The sequence below is a fragment of the Culex quinquefasciatus genome, chromosome 2 (genome assembly GCF_015732765.1).
Source record: "Culex quinquefasciatus strain JHB chromosome 2, VPISU_Cqui_1.0_pri_paternal, whole genome shotgun sequence".
NCBI classification, from domain to species: Eukaryota; Metazoa; Arthropoda; class Insecta; order Diptera; family Culicidae; genus Culex; species Culex quinquefasciatus.
This window is the reverse complement of record NC_051862.1, coordinates 205,110,126-205,127,335: the sequence shown is the minus strand read 5'-3', so window position 1 is coordinate 205,127,335 and position 17,210 is coordinate 205,110,126. Positions and strand designations below refer to the sequence as shown.

The following is a 17,210-nucleotide window of genomic DNA, read 5'->3' as shown; positions in this document are numbered from 1 at the left end:
CTTTTTGAAGGGTACTTCTGATTTTGAGTGTAGGGTGTAAACAAAATCATGGCTAAATTCGTTATCCCACCTTTCCAAAAAAGTTCGTATGAAAAAGTGGGAAAACGAACTCAGCCAATCGGGATTTCGGTTGGGTTATTTGCGGCGAACTCGCAAACAAGGCAAAATGTATACAGGCTGACGTTTGTACAAACAAATCCAGGCAAACATACAAAGCTGGGAAACTGTCAGAGAGTGCGAGCTTGTTTGCCGTAGTGTAATAGCTACTTAAATTTTGTTTTATGGTCGTGACCTTATATCAACCTTATATCACAAATGGTAGCCATACCAGAAATAATTCCCTTATGATTTCGACAGTTTCACCTTTGGTATTTGATTATGCGGGTTGTTTAGCATAAACACACTTATTTATTCTTCTTTTGTGGTAAAGTGAACTAAAATTTATTTAATAATCTGTAATGCTGATTCTAAGTGTAGGTTGTTCAAGCACGCAGCCAAGAACCTGACAAGAACAACGGACAAAAAAGTTGTTTGTAAACAAAGTTGTTTGGTTGTCACGAATTTGTTTAAAATCAGGTAGGGAACGGCATGTGATTCCGTCGGGCACCTAACGCTGGCATAGCACTAGCATAACACGTTCATTCTAGATGTCGAACACACAAAAGTCAGAAAACTCGAAGGAGAAACCCGAAGGCTCGTCGTTCTCCTACGAAACCGTTGTAAAGGAAGAGCTGATCATCGAGCACGAGGATGGACCGTTCGGCGAACCGGATTCACCGGAGCCGGACAATTCCAGCGAGGAAACTGCAAAGATTGATAGACGACGAAAGTTTGAAACCTTGCGCTGTGAAGATTGCGACAAAACTTTTACAAACAATTTCACGTTTTACACGCACACCCTGAGGCATAGGAATCTCAAGGCTTGCAAATATTTCTGTGAATATTGCAAACAGGTTAGTAAAATTTGTTTTTTTTTTTTTTAGCAGGGGTGAGTGTTGTGGTACCTCAATGTGTTAATTCAAGGTCTATCAACTTTGAGGTAACCGCAACGTTGAGTTGCAAACTGTCAAAAAGGCGTTTAACGACTCCTATCATTTCTAGCCTTTTATATCGGGATTTGCGCTTAAAAAACATGAACGAAATTTCCACGCCATGCACCAAGATGACGATGAGCCTGCTAAGGGGAAACGTTCGGCAAAATCAATTTCCCCCAAAGTTGTGGTAAAACGCAACGAGGACGGTCTTTTCAAATGTAGCGAGTGTGGCAAGAGTTTTGAGCAGCGCTGCCAGTACACGCGACACTTGAATTCACACGCTGCCAAAAAACTGGGCAAATTTCAGTGTGAAATGTGAGAGAGTAGGTCATGGTGGACCGTAAAAATTAAAATTTCACTCAAATGTTTCTACACTTTTAGTGCTTCGGATCACGTGCCGATCTGGGCAATCATAAGCTGACCCACGAAAAGAACGAGGCCGCCATGACGGATTACACGCTCGCGAAGCAACGCCCCTCTATCGACGTCCGGGAAGAGGGTGGCCTGTTCAAGTGCTCCGAATGTGGCAGCGTCTTTGAGCAACGGTTCATGTGCGTGCGGCACATCTGGAGGCACAATTTGCAGAAGCCGGAGTTTTTTGTGTGTGGGACGTGTCAGAAGGTTTGTCACTTTTTAATTCATTTGGATGAAGTTGTTTAATGTTGCGTCATTTTAGCAATTCAATAAGAGGTCCAATCTGGTGCGGCACGAAGCAATGCACGAGAGAGAAAAAGCGGAACCTCCGAAGCCGAAGAAACCGCCCAAATTTCATTGTGATAAATGTCAAAGGGTAAGCTTATAAATTTCAGTACATGATGGCTCCGAAATTTCAATGTTTATTCATTTCTAGCCATTCTGGAAAAGACACAATCTCAACAGACACCAGTTGGTGCACGATAAGGAGGAGGCCAATTCGAAAGGGCAAACAATTGAAGCATATTTGAAATCTTGAAACGATTACTTATTTCAAACAGTACATGCATTCCAGCGTCAATAAATGAGTAAACAGTGAAAACTTTGACATTGCTTTACATTTACGAATTAAGAATGCAACAATTAGGTCCTAAAATTATGCATACATTTGTGTTATCACAACGATAAAGCTTATTTTTCTGAGTAAGTTCAATGACCCTTTAAACGACCTCAAAAGATTAAAATTGATTTTTTTATAAACTTCACGGCTCTTCTTGATGAAAAAGGTCCTAGGGAGCGTTCTTTTATTACGTAACGCAAAAATTTGATTTTTAGACCCCCCCCGCTCGTAACAAAATTTCCATATAAATTTAAAAAAATGTATGGAGCGTAACACGGCCTCCGACCCCCTCCCTCATCAGCGTTACGTAATAAAAGAACGCTCCCTACTTGACAGCTTGTTTCAAGGGGACCATATTTGATCCATAAAAAAATATGTCTTGTCTATTTTTCTTTTTTTTTATTTTCATCAAAATGAAAGTTATTGGTCAGAAGTGGTTTTTAATCGTGTTTTTTATCATTTTACATAAACATTTGCATAGGGCTTTAGTACCCAATTTCTGATTTTTTTTCTAAGCGCAACGAATGACCAAGAAGGTTAAAGCTGCCAGAGGCTGAACAAATAAAAGAACAAAACATTTTTTAAACTTTGAATAAAAATGTTGAATTGGGTCCTAAAATGAAGCTTAGATTGCTGATATTATTGTTTACAGCGATAAAGCTTATTTTTCTGAGTACAATGACCCTTTGTACGACCACAAAGAGTTTAAAATTGATTTTTAAATCAATTTTGAAAAATTATCCTCGTGGTCCCTCTTGACAGAAAAGCTCCTACTTGACAGCTCGTTCCATAAAATGGAAAAAAGTGATTAAAAATGGTTTTTAATCGTGTTTTTTACCGTTTTACATAAAAATTTACATAGGGCTTTAGTACCCAATTTAGATCACCCAGGTTCAAGTAAGTTTGGTTTTGACGAAATCATAGTATTTTTTGAGGTGCGTGTACATTTTTGCAAACTAACAAAAGGGCAAATTTTTTTTAGAGTGTGGGGAAAGAAATGTAATCAAAAAAACAACTTTTGAGTCGATTAAATTGCAAGGATTTCAGTATTTGGCTGGAATTCAGTTGGAATATTTTCAAACTTGATGAAATATGGACCAGAAAATGCCGGGAGACGAACCAGAATTTGAAACAGAAGTCATTGTTAAGCAAGAGCTAATTCTTGATGACGATGAGTTGGTTCCTTTGGAAGGAGAAGACGAAATTCCACCTCCAAAGTGTCCATTAAATGTGTTCAAATATCGGTGCAAAGTTTGTGATATATCATTTGCAAACAAAAATCAACGGAAGTCTCACGTACGAACCCATCATAAACCATCAATTTTTACGTGCGCTATTTGTCCAAAGGTAATTTTTGTAAATTTCTCAAATTTTTAAGTTACAATTTTTAATAGTTGGTTTTACTTCAGACCTTCAAGGAGAGGTACCTGCTCGCCAAGCACGAAAGAGCTCACGAACGATCCAACGAAAAGGTCATCTCTGAATTCCCGTGCCAACATTGCAACAAAGTCTTTCAGGTCCTCTATCTCTACAAGCGACACTTGAGGACGCATGGTGCGGTCCGTTTCCGGTGCAGCGTCTGTCCAAAGGTAAACTTTTGAATCGGCGTTTATTGAGAATTGTTGCTCACAGTCTAACTTTAATTTACAGTCCTATAAAGGCCGTACAACGCTGAAGAATCACGAGCAGGTCGTTCATAACATTGTTGCACCAGTAGCTGACAGTCCTAAGCCCGATCCGGATGATCCGAATCACTGTAAAGAGTGCGGTAAAACTCTTCTAACGAGAAAGAGTTTCGTTGACCACATGCGAAGGCACAAAACCTTAAGGAAGGTGTTTTCAAATGTATTCCATGCAAGAGGGTGAGTTATTTTGGTTTAATTGTAGTTACTTACTCTCATCCTAATTGTACCAATTTCAGTCCTTTAGTAAAACTACTTACTGGTGCTGCACGAGAATCGTGTTCATAATAAAACTAACGCTGAACTGGACGAACTCGTGGAGATTCAGTGTAAGCTATGCAACGTAGTGTTCCGTTCTCAAACGCCCCATTCCGACCTGAGCAGGCATCAGAAGGAAGTTCATAGGGTTTTGAAAGGAACTGTGAGGAACGTGGAAGGGCAGTTCGTGCCAAACCAAGACTTCCAACCCGAAGCAATCGTGAAGGAAGGGCAGTTCGTGCCAAACCAAGACTTCCAACCCGAAGCAATCGTGAAGGAAGAATTGATCATCGACGATGTGTTCCAGCCCTGTGAAGAAATTGAAGATCAGGAGTTGCCACAGGTGGATGGTCCCACGGAACCGCAATCATTTCACTGCCCGGTATGTGATAAATCATTTACGTGTAACAGAAAGTACTACACGCACCAACGAAGGCACAGGGATCAAGCTTACACGTGTATCACTTGCAAGAAGGTATTCACCGTAAAGTAACAATCCAACCCAAACCTAACTCATTTCCGTTGCAGTCCTTCAAGGAAAAGTTCGAGCTCGATCGGCACGTCAAACAGGTGCACCGGGAGCGACCGAAGCGCGCGCCTCCAGCGATGAAATTCCACTGCTCCGAGTGTGACAAAACGTTTACGCTGGAAAAGCTGTACAAGAACCACATGGTGCGACATGGGGAGCGCATTTTCAAGTGCACCCTTTGTCCCAAGTCGTTTGTCCTAAAATGTGACCTGCGAAAGCATGAGAAAAGTGGTCATAAAATTTTCAATAAAGAAACTACGGATTGCGCTGAAAGTAAGATGGTGGATCCGGCTCTTCATTGTGTGGAATGTAATAAATATTTTATCCAGAGAGATACCTACTTGAATCACGTGAGAAGGCATAGAAGGCGGAAGGAGGGCGCGTTCAGGTGTGAAGCTTGTCAGAAGGTGAGATGTCTTGTATTATTTATCCATCGTCTTGTTAAAGACAGTATTATTTCAGGTATTTACTAATAACTACGAGATGACTCTACATGAGAATGGAATTCAGCATAAGAATAACGTGAATGATCCGGTCAAGTGTGATATTTGTCAATTGGTATGTGTTTATAACGTATTTCGATTAGAGAGTTCTATAGATGTATTTGTCTTTTCAGATTCTTTCATCAAGACGCAAGCTTGAACGGCACAAAAAGGAATTCCATCCCCGCTCCCCCTCTGCCAGGGGGTCGACATCTATATCTCACTACAGGTAGCTTCGGCACCAGAACAAAAGGGAGCTGTCAATTACGGCGCCAGCACAAAAGAACAGCTGTTCGTTACGGAACCAAAACAAAGCAACTGCGCACTGCAAAAACTGCAGGCATAAAATGGAAATAAAGTAATTATTGTTTTATGTAAAATTTTACCGCAATGTACGTTTAAAAATTAGTGTATGTTTTTGAGGTGATTTTTTATAAATTTATTTGCGAAATAAACTCCTAAAGTTGGGTTGGGATTATTAAGCACACATCGGGCCGATAACCTCATTTAGAGTTGTACTTTTATCACATGAAACGTTTAACTTATCTAATGTGTAATTTGACTTTTACTACAGTAATTCTTATAACAAAAATGGAATTATAAATAAAAAAATATTTGTGTTTTCACTGTGCGTAGTTTGCGCGCGTTATTAATCTCAATCACTCAAGATGGCGGCCTTTAGCATCCCCCTGTCCTCTGCATTGAATGATGATATCAAGCAAAAAGACGTGCTGATGCCGATGTGCAACAAATTGGTGTTAAAAAAGAGCCAGATGAATCACCTTTCAATCCAACGTAAATTCTAAAATGATTTCTAATAAAATAAAAACAAGATTCGAGGTCTCTAAGTCTCTTAATTTATTGATTTTTAAAGTTGGAAAAACTTTTAAATCTTATGGTGTGGTTAAAGTTAAATCAAGAACTAAGCACTGTGCTCAGATGGAACGCGGTGAAGATAAAAATAATAACAAGATTTAAAAACTGATGCAAACAAACAGAAATTGTAAAATGATTTAATTGTAACAAAAAAAAAATAAAAACATAAAATTTAAAATTAAATAGTTTTCAAATTCAGAAATTAAAATTTCTTAAGTTCGATTAAAGAAATCCTGCATTCGAAAATTCACACATTTCAAATTAACTTAATTCAATTCCTGATTTTTAAATTAAAAACTTCTTAACAAATTAAATTAAATGCTTTCGAAAATTCTTTGAAAAATAGAAAAAATCATAATTTTAAATTATCTAAATTCAATTTCTAAAGTTTTGAATGCTGAAATCCTTAACAAAATAAATAAAATGCTTTAAATCTAGAATTTTGTTTCATTTCAGAAACTTATGACCTATTGAATTTGGGGGGAGGTGTCCACGTGCTTCCATCCCGCCAGTCCATATTAGAGAGCCTATATGGAGAGGCGAAATGTTTCTCTCAGGGTTCCAATCGAACTGTCAAATCGGGGTTCCAATCGAGCAACAAGACCATGCAAGAACAAGGTCAGAATCAATTTAAAATAATTTTGGGCAGAAAAATGAGATTAATACCATTTACAAACATTGTAACACTGTTGTTTTTACTAAAATGATCGTTTTTGTTAAGTTTGTGCTAGTTCGGTACAAGAAACGTGCCAGCACCAAAAAAATACTACAAGTTTTTCAACCTTAAATTTGAATGACTTTGGGTGTTTAGAATTTCTCCCAGAACATTTCATTTCCCTATGTAGGTCCCTAGTCCATATGTATAGCCTTAGTGTTGTGTTTGCTGTATTTGATATTTTGTGAACCACACCGTATGCTGTACTCGACAGATATGGACTGGTTCCCGGCCGGGCTGATGGGTCTCGCAGCTGGCTAGTTGAACGTACCTGTTAGAACATCAAATCATGATGCTTTATCCTTTTGTTTCCTTAGTAACAGTAGCATAGTTAGTTCAGCAAGGGAAGCAACAGTTTGGTCCGTTCAGCTGTTCAAGCAATTGCTTTCGATTCAAACTTGTGCTGAACATTGTTGGACTACCTAGACTACTGTTCAAAGGAAACAAACACGAGGAACAAAGGGATAAGCTCCCCCCGGATGGGGCTAAATTGTGGAACGCTCCCAGTGTGTTTTACTGAGCTGCTTTGGACATTTTAGGTAATAGTTGTACAAAAAAAAATAGTTAAAGCTCGGTATTAATTCACTGGGAGGTCGTATGCAAATTCCCGTGCTTGTGAAGTTCTGTTTCTGTGTCACGGTTGTGTTAACTAGTAACATGTTCGACATGACACTAATAACCAGCAGTGATTAGTTATGCGGAATTCTTCAAGTGCGGGAACACGACGAAAATTAGACGACCCGAAGAAATAGTGAAAGTGATAGTGATAGTGAAAGCTAACTAAATAAAGTGTCAATAAATAATCGTGAAGTGAAAATATTATTATAAATATATTTAATATTATATAACACTTTATATCTGTGTAAAACTCATTATCAGAATCTAATGTTTTCTTGTGTTCTCTTTTGTTCTTTTCGTTTCAAACTGAATGAGCGAGCATCTGACTTGCTACACAGCTGCAGGACAAGTTAACATCAGCTGTGATCAATACCACACCGACTGACGAGGTTTGCTACCAAGCTTGGTGTCCACGGCTATATGTCCAACCGAGAGACCTCCAAGGTCGCAGGAAGTATTAATTAGTATCGCCTTTTCTATTTTTGACCATTTTGTTAATACAAATTTCTTTGCAGATACCACTTTAAAAGTATGGCTCGCGCTCTGCTTTGATGTTTTGCTTATTCTATCCGCTTTCTACCCCCAATGTGTCCTGCACTGGGGTGCCTGGGGTAACTTCGAGTTGACCTGGGCCGCCCGAGGAATTATGTCGTAGGTGGCTCGTGTACAGGTTCACTCACCTCTCCTCGCGGCAAGGTTTTCCGTAGGTCTACACTCGAACATGCAACATGGGACAGCATGAATCTTCAGCTGAAGCCGGACGAATGTATTCCGAAATTACAGAATTACAGAATTACAGAAACTTATGACCTATTGAATTTGTAGTTTTTTTTGATTATAATTTTGTGACTTTTTTAGTTTCAAATTCTCACAACATAACTTTTTTTTTTTTAATTTTGGAGTTTACTTTTATTTTTTGAGATTTTTAGGCTGGTACACATATTTTTAAAAGTTTTGTCACCCCCTTCAAAATTGGCCCGAAAAATCAGGGGCAAAAAATATTTTTACAATAAACTTCAAAATTTCAATGAAAATTCAAGTGCAGCCAGCTGAAATCAAATTAAAATACATTCTTCTGCGTTTAAAATCATTTTTAGCATGTTTGGGTTTATTAAAAAATGTTAAGATTTTTGAAAATTTTCGAAGCAAAATCTTTTTTCGATACAATTTTTGTTTTTGACAGATCTTAGATTTTTGAAAACTAATGATTGCAAAACAACTGAACTAGTGTAAAATGCATTTTAAAACACTTTTTCATTTAAATGTGAAGACTATGGATTGTTATTTAAATTTTTATTTTTTTAATTTTTGCCCCCTTGACCTCGGCCAGGGCCGAGGGACAAAAACTTTTTTAAATATTTGCATCGGCCTAATCATGATTTTTAATAAGTAACATAAACAAAATCTCTGCCATTCGCAGTCCCTGTTTATATAGCCCTGTCAACCTGTCAAATAAAAGACTACATGAACCTCGTGATGAAAAAAAAGCATCTTGAAAAAAGCGCCATGTACATTCGGCGAAGAAAAACGAATCATAACAAAGCGCCCCCCTCAATGACAGCAGGGTGATATCGACGTTGGTGATTTCCAAAGACTTTATGTTTGTTTTTCTCAAATATAATGACGGAAATAATGTTTTATTGAATATGGATGATCAAGTATCAATAAAAGCAACGTTTTTAATCGTTTGTTATCATTAGAACTTCTTCTTTTGATTTTATATTAAAATGGGAATTGAAAAATGATGCCTGACATTCAAATCTAGACTTTTTGATTAGGTCCTATAAACAAATGTAAACATTGAGTGTATCCCGCTTACTCCGATGGGCATTGACGTATGGTGTGAAAGGGATACACTCAATGTTTACATTTGTTTATAGGACCTAATCAAAAAATGTCAAGAAATGCGTTTTTCTCAAAATGGATGGTTTGTACATGATGCTTTTGAAATGTTGGCATCGAAATATGTCTCTCAAACTAATTTCTGAGTATCTGAATCTGAGTAATTATGGATAAGTGTGTACTGATAAATTGGCTACACCTTAACGAAAAATCATGATTTTCTGAGTTTGATATCCCACTTTTTCATACGATTTTTTGAGTTCAGGTACTACAAACATAAAAATGGTTACATGGGTTGAAGTGAAAAATTCGTTTGTAAAGTAGGATGAACTCAGAAAATCATGATTTTTGGTTAGTATGCCATGTTGTATGAGCATGTACGCAGCCAGTGCCGATCTGTCAGAAAGGTAAACAAAACAATCCTGGAAATAAAGGCTAGGAGTAGCATTGATTCGGACTTTAATTTTAAAAAGTAAGTTTAATATAGCTTTTATTAAAAAAAGCCAAAGTAGTTAAACACATAACCACAATGCCTTTGAATAATGTAGTTATTGTCAATTTAGTATGGGTTAGGAGACCACCGTGGCACTTGCGAATTTGACGATATTTACTTAACTGGAATCAGACTAGCTGAAAGTAGTTGTACAATAAGATATCTTGAAATAAAATTATGTGTTTGGAAAGCTTGATTTTCTGTAAAAATTTATATAAATTTAATTAACTTGATTTTTCTCTAAAATAGGAAACAAAAAACGATGGCTGAACAGGCTGCAACTAGCTCATGTTATGAGATTGTTGTAAAGGAAGAGTTAATCATTGAGGATGAGCTGGATGTACATGACGAAGGTCAACATTCGATTGTCCACGAGGAGTTGATCATTAAGGATGAGCTGGATCTGCCGGAAGAACAAGAGGAAGAAACGGTTAAAGATTTGACCCCAGCGGAGAGTAAGGTTCCCCTATTTGCTTGCAACATTTGTCATGAAGTAAGTTATTCCCAGAATACATTCCAAAGAATCATAAGTTTTAAATACTTTTTGATGTTTTTCTTTTCACAGGCATTTGAACATACTTATGAGCTTGCAAGACACATCAAAGCTCACAAATATGAGTCCAATCAGCAGAAAGAGTTTCACTGTGAATTTTGTGGAAAAGTGTTTGAAATGAGAACGATCTACAACAAGCATTTGAGGCGGCACAGACCGCACACCTTCAAGTGCCATCTTTGTCCCAAGGTGAAAAGAATAAAATAAATATTTTAATTTCTCAATTTATCAAACATTTACTTGCAGACTTTTCCAGAAAATTGTAACTTGACGCGGCACCTTAAACTAAATCATAACATTCAAACACCAACCGTGAAGGTGGAGCGCGTTAACCAGAGTGAGATAGATCCTACCCGTTACTGTGAGCAATGCAACCAAACCTTCAAAACGAGACAGAATTGTGACAATCATAAGAGGAAGCACAAAAGCGTCGAAGAAGGACGTTTTAAGTGTATTCCTTGTGGGAAAGTATGTGTGTTTGTGTGTGTGTAAGTTAGAATGGTGCTGATTGCATTTTTATTTTCAGTCCTTCAGCAATCACTTCGCCTTGGTTCTCCACAAGAAAAGTGCTCCTCACAAGAAGATGGTAGAGCCGAAGAAGGACGTCGAGTTTCACTGCACTGTCTGTGATAAGGTGTTCCAAGCGAAAGTACAATTCACCAAGCATCTGAAGCGGCACAGGCCACCAAACTTTCACTGCAGTCACTGTCCAAAAGTGAGTAGAGATTTGTGGTTTGAAAAATTCTTTTCCAACAATTGGTTTGCAGTCTTTTCCAGTTAATTGCGATCTGACACGACATCTGCGACTCGTGCACAAGGTGTCGAGTCCGGATTTGGGTGGATCAAATGATGCAAGGCAGGACGAGCCAACCAGCCAGTCGGAAACTCTTGTAAAGGAAGAGCTCGAAGATGGGTCGAGTTCTCTGGATGAGGTGAAGAACTGCTTGCGGAAATGGCCCAACCATGCGAGGAATGTAATTAAGTTTATCCGTGATCATCCTTCTCATGCCTTCAGAGGGCATATTTTGTACCGTAAGCCTTAGAAAAAATAAACTTTAAAATTTAATTTTCTCCACTCAACGAACTGCTTCCATCTGTTGCTTTTCACAAATTTTGTGGATCAGCTCTTAGTTTGTCACATTCCCGACAATACCGGTCCTTAGTTTTAACCGCCGATTTATGGGGACTCTCGTGGACTATTATGACATGTTTGACCAGCAAACTTTTCTCCTTAGAAAGCTGAATTTATAAATTAGGGGAAATTCTCGTAGGTTCGACAGGTTAAGCACTCGCTCCTAATTCCAACCAGTTTGCTGATTTTCACTATTTAAACAACTAATTTTGCAAAACTTTTGGTAGAAACTTGCTTGCTCACTTCTTATTGAGCTATTTATCACTCGATTTCAGTTGAAAACGCTTTTAATTAGCTTTAATTGCATGTCAAAGTTCTGACCTGCCAACATTAGAGGCACGCTGGAATTAGATGCTGTTCCCCTAATGATCAGTTACAATTTTAACTGATTTTGTTGAATAAACCTTGTGACAAATGTAACACTCGATTGTGGCCGGATTGTGCGCCCTTCCGTGATCGTTTAAGGCTCTTCTACTCGGATACGATTTGAGGCAAATTTGGCAAAAATATCCAAAATATTAAAATTTGGTTCTATTTTTTTGGAATTACTTCGTCGTTGAACGCTGAGGTTTTCAAACTCAAGGACCTATTAGACTATGACAAACAAACTTGCACTTTTTGTGTGTATGACAGTTTGCCAAACTCGCAAACAAGTTTGGTTGCCATAGTCTATTAGCTCCTTCATACTGGGCGATTGGTTTTATTTTAACAGCAATTTCACTGCTGATGACAGAACTATCCTCCATTTCAATCGGTTCCTGCTTAATTGTATTAAATTAAAGGTAATATTCCTAGAATTTCTAATAAAATATACTGCATTAAGAGAGATTTCTAGCTCAGACGATCTTGCTACGGGTTGTTTACTTTTTTGTGTACGTTGAAATGAAGTTGCGCTTAACTTTTTATTCGTTTAATTTCTTTGAGTATTTCCAGTTAAACGTGTATTGTAACAATTTTTTTTGACATCCCTGACATCCCTAGTCGCAATCTGTCAAAAGCACAGTAACTGTTTCTTTTACATTTGTTTACAAACAAACGACTTGGTCCGGTATCCAAATGTGGATCGATTTGATAAATTTAATTTAGTTTCAAATTTCTTCACAAGAAATGGAACCCGAACCTTTGCAGTCATCAAATTTGGAACCAGTTCCGGAACGTTGCTCTCCCGTGCCCTGCGAAGGCGTTACCGTAAAGGAGGAACCGCACAAGGACGACGACACATCGAACGAGAGCGTTTCCCGGCAGATTAAGCTGGAACCGGAAACGGTGATATCCGAGGATACGTCGTGCTCGTTCCAGTTCGAAACAGTGCAAAAGGAAGAACTGGACATAGCAGACGATGAGCTGTTCGAAGAGGAAGAATGTTCCGAATCGTCCAGCGATGATCAGGATTCGGCCGGAGAGGTACGCAATTTTGATCGAATTTTAAATGTTGTAGGATAAAAAAGGTCTTTTTGAAAAATTGGTGAGGAAACAATAATATTGTTTATAAGAAAAGGCAGTTTGGCAACACTGGTTTTATGCAAAATCAGAATTTGACGTAGGACTACGTTTTTTGGGCATTTTTCTGGCTAAAGATTTGTTAACAAAAATATTACTGATTAAAAATACCAGCTTAAAAATGTACAGAATTTTGATAATAATCAGCAATAAATCAACACCTAAAATACTTCAAGGGCTTCGAATCGCACGTGAACTTTGTGCTGCACCAGCGCTGGCGAAAGCAACTGATAGTGAAAAAATCAGCACGAGAACCAGCTCAGACCAAACAACCGCTGCAAAAGACTGCAAAGGAGCAATTCTTCACCTGTCACAAATGTGACGCGACGTTCACGTCCTGGAAAGAGTACCGCATACACCTGCGGAAGCACCAAATGCAGCACATTATCGCCCAAGGCATCTACAAGTGTGAGCGCTGCGAAATGGTAAATTTAAAAGGGAAGGTGATGTGGTACTCGGAAGTTAGTTTTTCTATTTTTTAAGGCGTTTGCATCGCGAGCAAGCTTGACGCGGCACACCGAGCGGGGAACCGCCGAAAAGTGTCGGAAGAACGTGCTAAGTTCATCTGTGGTGAGTGCAAGAGGTCATATTACTCGCGAATTTTGTACGAAAAGCACGTTTTGCGACATCAGAAAGCAAAAAATAAGGTTAGGGTTGAAAAGAAGGCAGGGGCATCGGATTGGGAGTGTGAAGAGTGTGGCAAGAAGTTTCCGGTCGTGGACTATTTCCGCAAACACCAGCGGATGCATGATGCCATAAAAAATGCCAAGTACAGGTGCGATGTATGCCAAAAGGTAAGGTTCGCCAGTTTATTTCAGCTTGACGCAATTTAAAAAATCGTCTCTTTTAGTTGTTTGCAGAGCAAAGATCGCTGTGCAGACACGTTAAAAGTGTGCATAACAAGAGTCAGAAGAAAAGAGATCTCAATTCATCAAGGGAAGCTGTTGATTGTCCCGTGTGCAACAAATCCGTCTATAAGGACGGGTTGACAACTCACCTGCGATATCACAAGTATCTCACAACGGAGAGATATAAATGTAACGAGTGTAGTAAGGTACTTTATATTAAAACTTTTTCATTGCCAAAGCTTTAATCAATTGTTTCACCAGGTATTTTCAAATAAAGCCGGCTTAGCTGCCCACCACCTGCGTACAGCTTGTGCACCGCCCAGCAATGTAGTGCAACTGCACGACGAGCGAAAACCTTATACTTGCGCTGAATGCGACAAATCGTTCTTCAAAAAAACGTATCTCAACACGCACATCAAGCGGATCCACGAAAATAAACGGCAAGGCGTATTTCAGTGCGGAACCTGCCACAACGCTTTTGGCTCCAAGTCACACCTAGCGACACACGAGCTGACCCACGCCCCACGGGAACAACGAGCACCAACAGCTAGACAGGAGAAACCGCCGGAAGAGCCGCTGAACCTGGTTTGCTCGGAGTGCGGCAAGGGCGGCTTTCCCACCCGCAAAAGCGTCATAACGCACCTCAAGCGCGTTCACGAGAACAAGTCCAAGGGAAAGTACCAGTGCCAAACGTGCCAGAAAATTTTCGGCTCACGATCCAACCTGTTGGCACACGAACAGACGCACGACCCTCAGCAAACGGAAAGGCGGTCCACCAAAAAGAAGAATCCACCGGATGACGCCGCCGAGCAGACGAATCACGTCTGTACGGACTGTGGCAAATGGTTACCGAACCGGAAGAGTCTCCTAACACATAGGAAGCGGGTTCACGAACATAAGCGGAACGGCACGTTTCGGTGCCAAACGTGCAGCAAGGTGTTCGGGTCGCGGCGAAACTTGGTGAATCACGAACGGAGTCATGTGGGGAAGGGGAGGGAGACTAGCGCGGACGGTGATTCGGATGATCTCTCGGGAGCGTTGTTGGTGTCGGGTGTGTGAGGGTTTGGGAGCTGGGCCGAAAGTGAATTAAAATTGGCTTCAAGATGTTAAAAAGATTATTGGATATTTTGCTGCATCCGAAAAAAGAATAGATATCCACTAGGGTGGTCCAAATCCGGGATTTCTCGGGGCTACCCTCTGATATCAAAGATTGACCCATCACTAGGCTAAATTCCAAATTTGAGCTCATTCTGACCACGGGAAAAATGTATCGAGAAAAGTCACTGTTTCAGTTTTTTTTAGCTGAGGAGGGCGCAATAGTCATCCAATATTTATCAATTCTTAGATGTAGCCCCTTCATGAATTTTTGAAAAACTTTCTCCAAGACACCATATTTTCAGGATTTTTTTTTTTGCTGAAAAGTTATTAGCTTCCGAAAATGACCATTTCTGCGCAGCAACATAACAGGCGCACTGCCAGGCAGGCACCCAGTCAAATCAATCCGGATTCTGAAACGGAATCTAATTAGAATCGTATACAAATTCCGTTTCAAACGCAACAACCGGTTCGAACACGGAACCGGTAGTTGCGTTTGAAACGGAATTTGTATACGATTCTAATTAGATTCCGTTTCAAAATTCGGATTGAGTTAACTGGGCAGGCAAGCGCGCACGCACGTGCATTTAAAAATCATTGTTTCTAGGTAGCCCCTTAGAGCCGTCTGTGCAAATACGGTCCTTTTCGGAAGCTAATAACTTCTCAGCAAAAAATCCTAAGAATATGGTGTCTTTGGAAAAGTTTTTCAAAATTTCATGAAGGTCCTATACATCTGAGAATTGACAAAGATTGGACGACTAATTCGCCCTCCCCAGGTAAAAAAACTGAAACATTTTGAGGATTTCTAGAATAAATATTATTGTGCTGCTATCGAATTCTTGATTTCACATGTCTAATTAAAAAATGTTAAAAATGGATGATCGTAGTAATCGGGGCGCGCGGGCGTGGAAAATTTTTGCTGCGTCATGTTTTTTTCCTTCAATTTCAATTTTTTTTTTTTCGACATTGTGAGTGAATTTACAGGAATTCAGGATCCGTTGGCCATCGATACCGGTAGTGGCAGAAGAGAATAACTGGTAGTTTTGGTGAAATTGAAAAAAAAAACTTTCACGGTTTGTCGTTAGCGGGAAGGAAGAGACAACTAAAAACAGTGACCATCGGCGAAGGCATTTTGTGGTTCTAGCCTGGTGCAGCCCGAATTCAGTGAACAGCTGCATTTGTTTGAGGAATGGTTTCAGCAGTTCGCTTCCAAGAACTGCTTCCCGTTTGCATAATCGCCACAAATCCTAGCAGCAGAAGAAATTGCCGAGTGATGACCATCTAACGGGTGATGCATGCAGTCGATCGTGCAGTACGAACCAGATGAGCTGCAGGAACTGCAGATGGAATTGGATATTTCAACCTTGAACATTTGAAGATTCTGGCAAAATGTGACGACATGTGACACGAGACGATCAAATGGGCTGAAGTCAAAGATTCCTGATTTGGTGAGATCTTTCCATTTTGAATATCAGAATATTCTTTTATTTACACTGACATACACGCATTCCATTTAAGACAATATTTCTATCATTTCAAATGAATTGTTGAATATTTTTCTATATCTTTGTGAGTGGAGATTGCAATTTGCTCTCCATTCGCATTTACTATTTCTTTTTACTGATTTTCTGTTCTTCTTTTTCTCTCCCTAACTTCTGTTTCTTTTATGTCCTTGTGAGGGGAACATCGATCCATCCGCATTGACACACTATCTTTTCCTTTTTTCTTCTTGTCTTTCTTCTTATTTTTCATTGTTTTTTCACACTTACTACCAGTCTTTGTGAGGGGATACTGAGCTCGATTTGCTCTCCATCCGCATTGACCTTTCCTCATCTATGATTTTCCTTTTAAATAGTAGTTAGAACCAAAGCCGGGGATTGGGGAGGGAGCATCAGGGCAGTGGACGGTATGCTGTAATGGCGGAGACTGGATGTGGATAGTGGAAGACCAAAACTACGTCACAAGGGAAAATAGTTTATTAATTGTACAATTCTTAAGGATTGTACAATTACTAAGTCTATTGACCTCTGTCAGTCTCCAGCTGTCTGCCGCGCCCTTTTAGGCCCCCAACAGGGTGCGAGCCCTGTTTTTCAGCTTTGTCAGACTTTTTTCGGAGTTATTGGAGGTTACTGTCGGAAGGAGTTTCTCTTCCCCTGAGGACACCGTGAGTGATTTTGCTTGTTCGCGTCCAACCACCCCCTTTTGGCCCTTCATACGGCAGTAATTTGAAGATGCACTCTTTAAGTCTGAGCCACTGTAATTCTAGGCAACCGCTACATAGGTCATCCTTGTGGCCCTGTTGGTTATCTCATCAAATCAAATCAAATCTAATTAAAAAATGTTAAAAATTCATTAACGTAGTCATACGCCACACAATTGTTTTGTTTCGAAACACGCAATCTGCCAGCACTGATGCATCGAATTCGCTACACGCAAAACCAAAAACATGTTAATATTTGAGATCGACTTTCTTTTTTTAGATTTTAACCAAAACTTAACAAAACCTCCTTAAACGTGTAA

The 17,210-nt window shown here is 39.4% G+C and overlaps 5 protein-coding genes across 5 annotated transcripts; all 5 read left to right on the top strand.

Annotated features, from left to right (window-relative positions):
* The first annotated feature begins 489 nt into the window (after positions 1-489).
* Positions 490-1,353, top strand: LOC119767305 (zinc finger protein 91-like). Its single transcript, XM_038255624.1, has 3 exons — positions 490-576; positions 629-953; positions 1,102-1,353. Exons 2-3 carry the CDS (start codon positions 648-650, stop codon positions 1,351-1,353), a joined length of 558 nt encoding a protein of 185 aa, XP_038111552.1. The 5' UTR covers positions 490-576; positions 629-647.
* Positions 1,354-1,421: 68 nt separating this feature from the next.
* Positions 1,422-2,049, top strand: LOC119767306 (zinc finger protein OZF-like). Its single transcript, XM_038255626.1, has 3 exons — positions 1,422-1,655; positions 1,711-1,824; positions 1,885-2,049. The coding sequence occupies exons 1-3, from the start codon at positions 1,479-1,481 to the stop codon at positions 1,984-1,986; spliced, it is 393 nt and encodes a 130-aa protein (XP_038111554.1). The 5' UTR covers positions 1,422-1,478; the 3' UTR covers positions 1,987-2,049.
* A 1,122-nt stretch (positions 2,050-3,171) lies between these two features.
* On the top strand, positions 3,172-5,178 carry LOC119766477 (zinc finger protein 425-like). The gene is made up of 6 exons (XM_038251041.1): positions 3,172-3,318; positions 3,477-3,656; positions 3,718-3,830; positions 4,134-4,482; positions 4,536-4,809; positions 5,153-5,178. The coding sequence occupies exons 1-6, from the start codon at positions 3,172-3,174 to the stop codon at positions 5,176-5,178; spliced, it is 1,089 nt and encodes a 362-aa protein (XP_038106969.1).
* Positions 5,179-9,493: 4,315 nt separating this feature from the next.
* On the top strand, positions 9,494-11,158 carry LOC6045408 (putative zinc finger protein 840). Its single transcript, XM_001862751.2, has 6 exons — positions 9,494-9,541; positions 9,812-10,055; positions 10,128-10,304; positions 10,362-10,583; positions 10,642-10,830; positions 10,883-11,158. The coding sequence occupies exons 2-6, from the start codon at positions 9,825-9,827 to the stop codon at positions 11,156-11,158; spliced, it is 1,095 nt and encodes a 364-aa protein (XP_001862786.2). The 5' UTR covers positions 9,494-9,541; positions 9,812-9,824.
* Positions 11,159-12,354: 1,196 nt separating this feature from the next.
* Positions 12,355-14,710, top strand: LOC6045407 (zinc finger protein 2 homolog). The gene is made up of 5 exons (XM_038251040.1): positions 12,355-12,651; positions 12,924-13,155; positions 13,231-13,541; positions 13,598-13,801; positions 13,857-14,710. Exons 1-5 carry the CDS (start codon positions 12,355-12,357, stop codon positions 14,652-14,654), a joined length of 1,842 nt encoding a protein of 613 aa, XP_038106968.1. The 3' UTR covers positions 14,655-14,710.
* Positions 14,711-17,210: the final 2,500 nt, after the last annotated feature.

Excerpts from the sequence above, each read along its gene's own strand:
- LOC119767305 (XM_038255624.1), top strand. The coding sequence starts at position 648 with ATGTCGAACACACAAAAGTCAGAAAACTCGAAGGAGAAACCCGAAGGC. Across the intron at positions 954-1,101 it reads TCTGTGAATATTGCAAACAG|CCTTTTATATCGGGATTTGC; the intron begins GTTAGTAAAATT and ends TATCATTTCTAG.
- LOC119767306 (XM_038255626.1), top strand. The coding sequence starts at position 1,479 with ATGACGGATTACACGCTCGCGAAGCAACGCCCCTCTATCGACGTCCGG. Across the intron at positions 1,656-1,710 it reads TGTGTGGGACGTGTCAGAAG|CAATTCAATAAGAGGTCCAA; the intron begins GTTTGTCACTTT and ends GCGTCATTTTAG. Across the intron at positions 1,825-1,884 it reads ATTGTGATAAATGTCAAAGG|CCATTCTGGAAAAGACACAA; the intron begins GTAAGCTTATAA and ends ATTCATTTCTAG.
- LOC119766477 (XM_038251041.1), top strand. The coding sequence starts at position 3,172 with ATGCCGGGAGACGAACCAGAATTTGAAACAGAAGTCATTGTTAAGCAA. Across the intron at positions 4,483-4,535 it reads CGTGTATCACTTGCAAGAAG|TCCTTCAAGGAAAAGTTCGA; the intron begins GTATTCACCGTA and ends TTTCCGTTGCAG. Across the intron at positions 4,810-5,152 it reads AACTACGGATTGCGCTGAAA|ATTCTTTCATCAAGACGCAA; the intron begins GTAAGATGGTGG and ends TTGTCTTTTCAG.
- LOC6045408 (XM_001862751.2), top strand. The coding sequence starts at position 9,825 with ATGGCTGAACAGGCTGCAACTAGCTCATGTTATGAGATTGTTGTAAAG. Across the intron at positions 10,056-10,127 it reads CTTGCAACATTTGTCATGAA|GCATTTGAACATACTTATGA; the intron begins GTAAGTTATTCC and ends TTCTTTTCACAG. Across the intron at positions 10,584-10,641 it reads AGTGTATTCCTTGTGGGAAA|TCCTTCAGCAATCACTTCGC; the intron begins GTATGTGTGTTT and ends TTTTATTTTCAG.
- LOC6045407 (XM_038251040.1), top strand. The coding sequence starts at position 12,355 with ATGGAACCCGAACCTTTGCAGTCATCAAATTTGGAACCAGTTCCGGAA. Across the intron at positions 13,156-13,230 it reads CGCCCAAGGCATCTACAAGT|GCGTTTGCATCGCGAGCAAG; the intron begins GTGAGCGCTGCG and ends CTATTTTTTAAG. Across the intron at positions 13,802-13,856 it reads AATGTAACGAGTGTAGTAAG|GTATTTTCAAATAAAGCCGG; the intron begins GTACTTTATATT and ends TTGTTTCACCAG.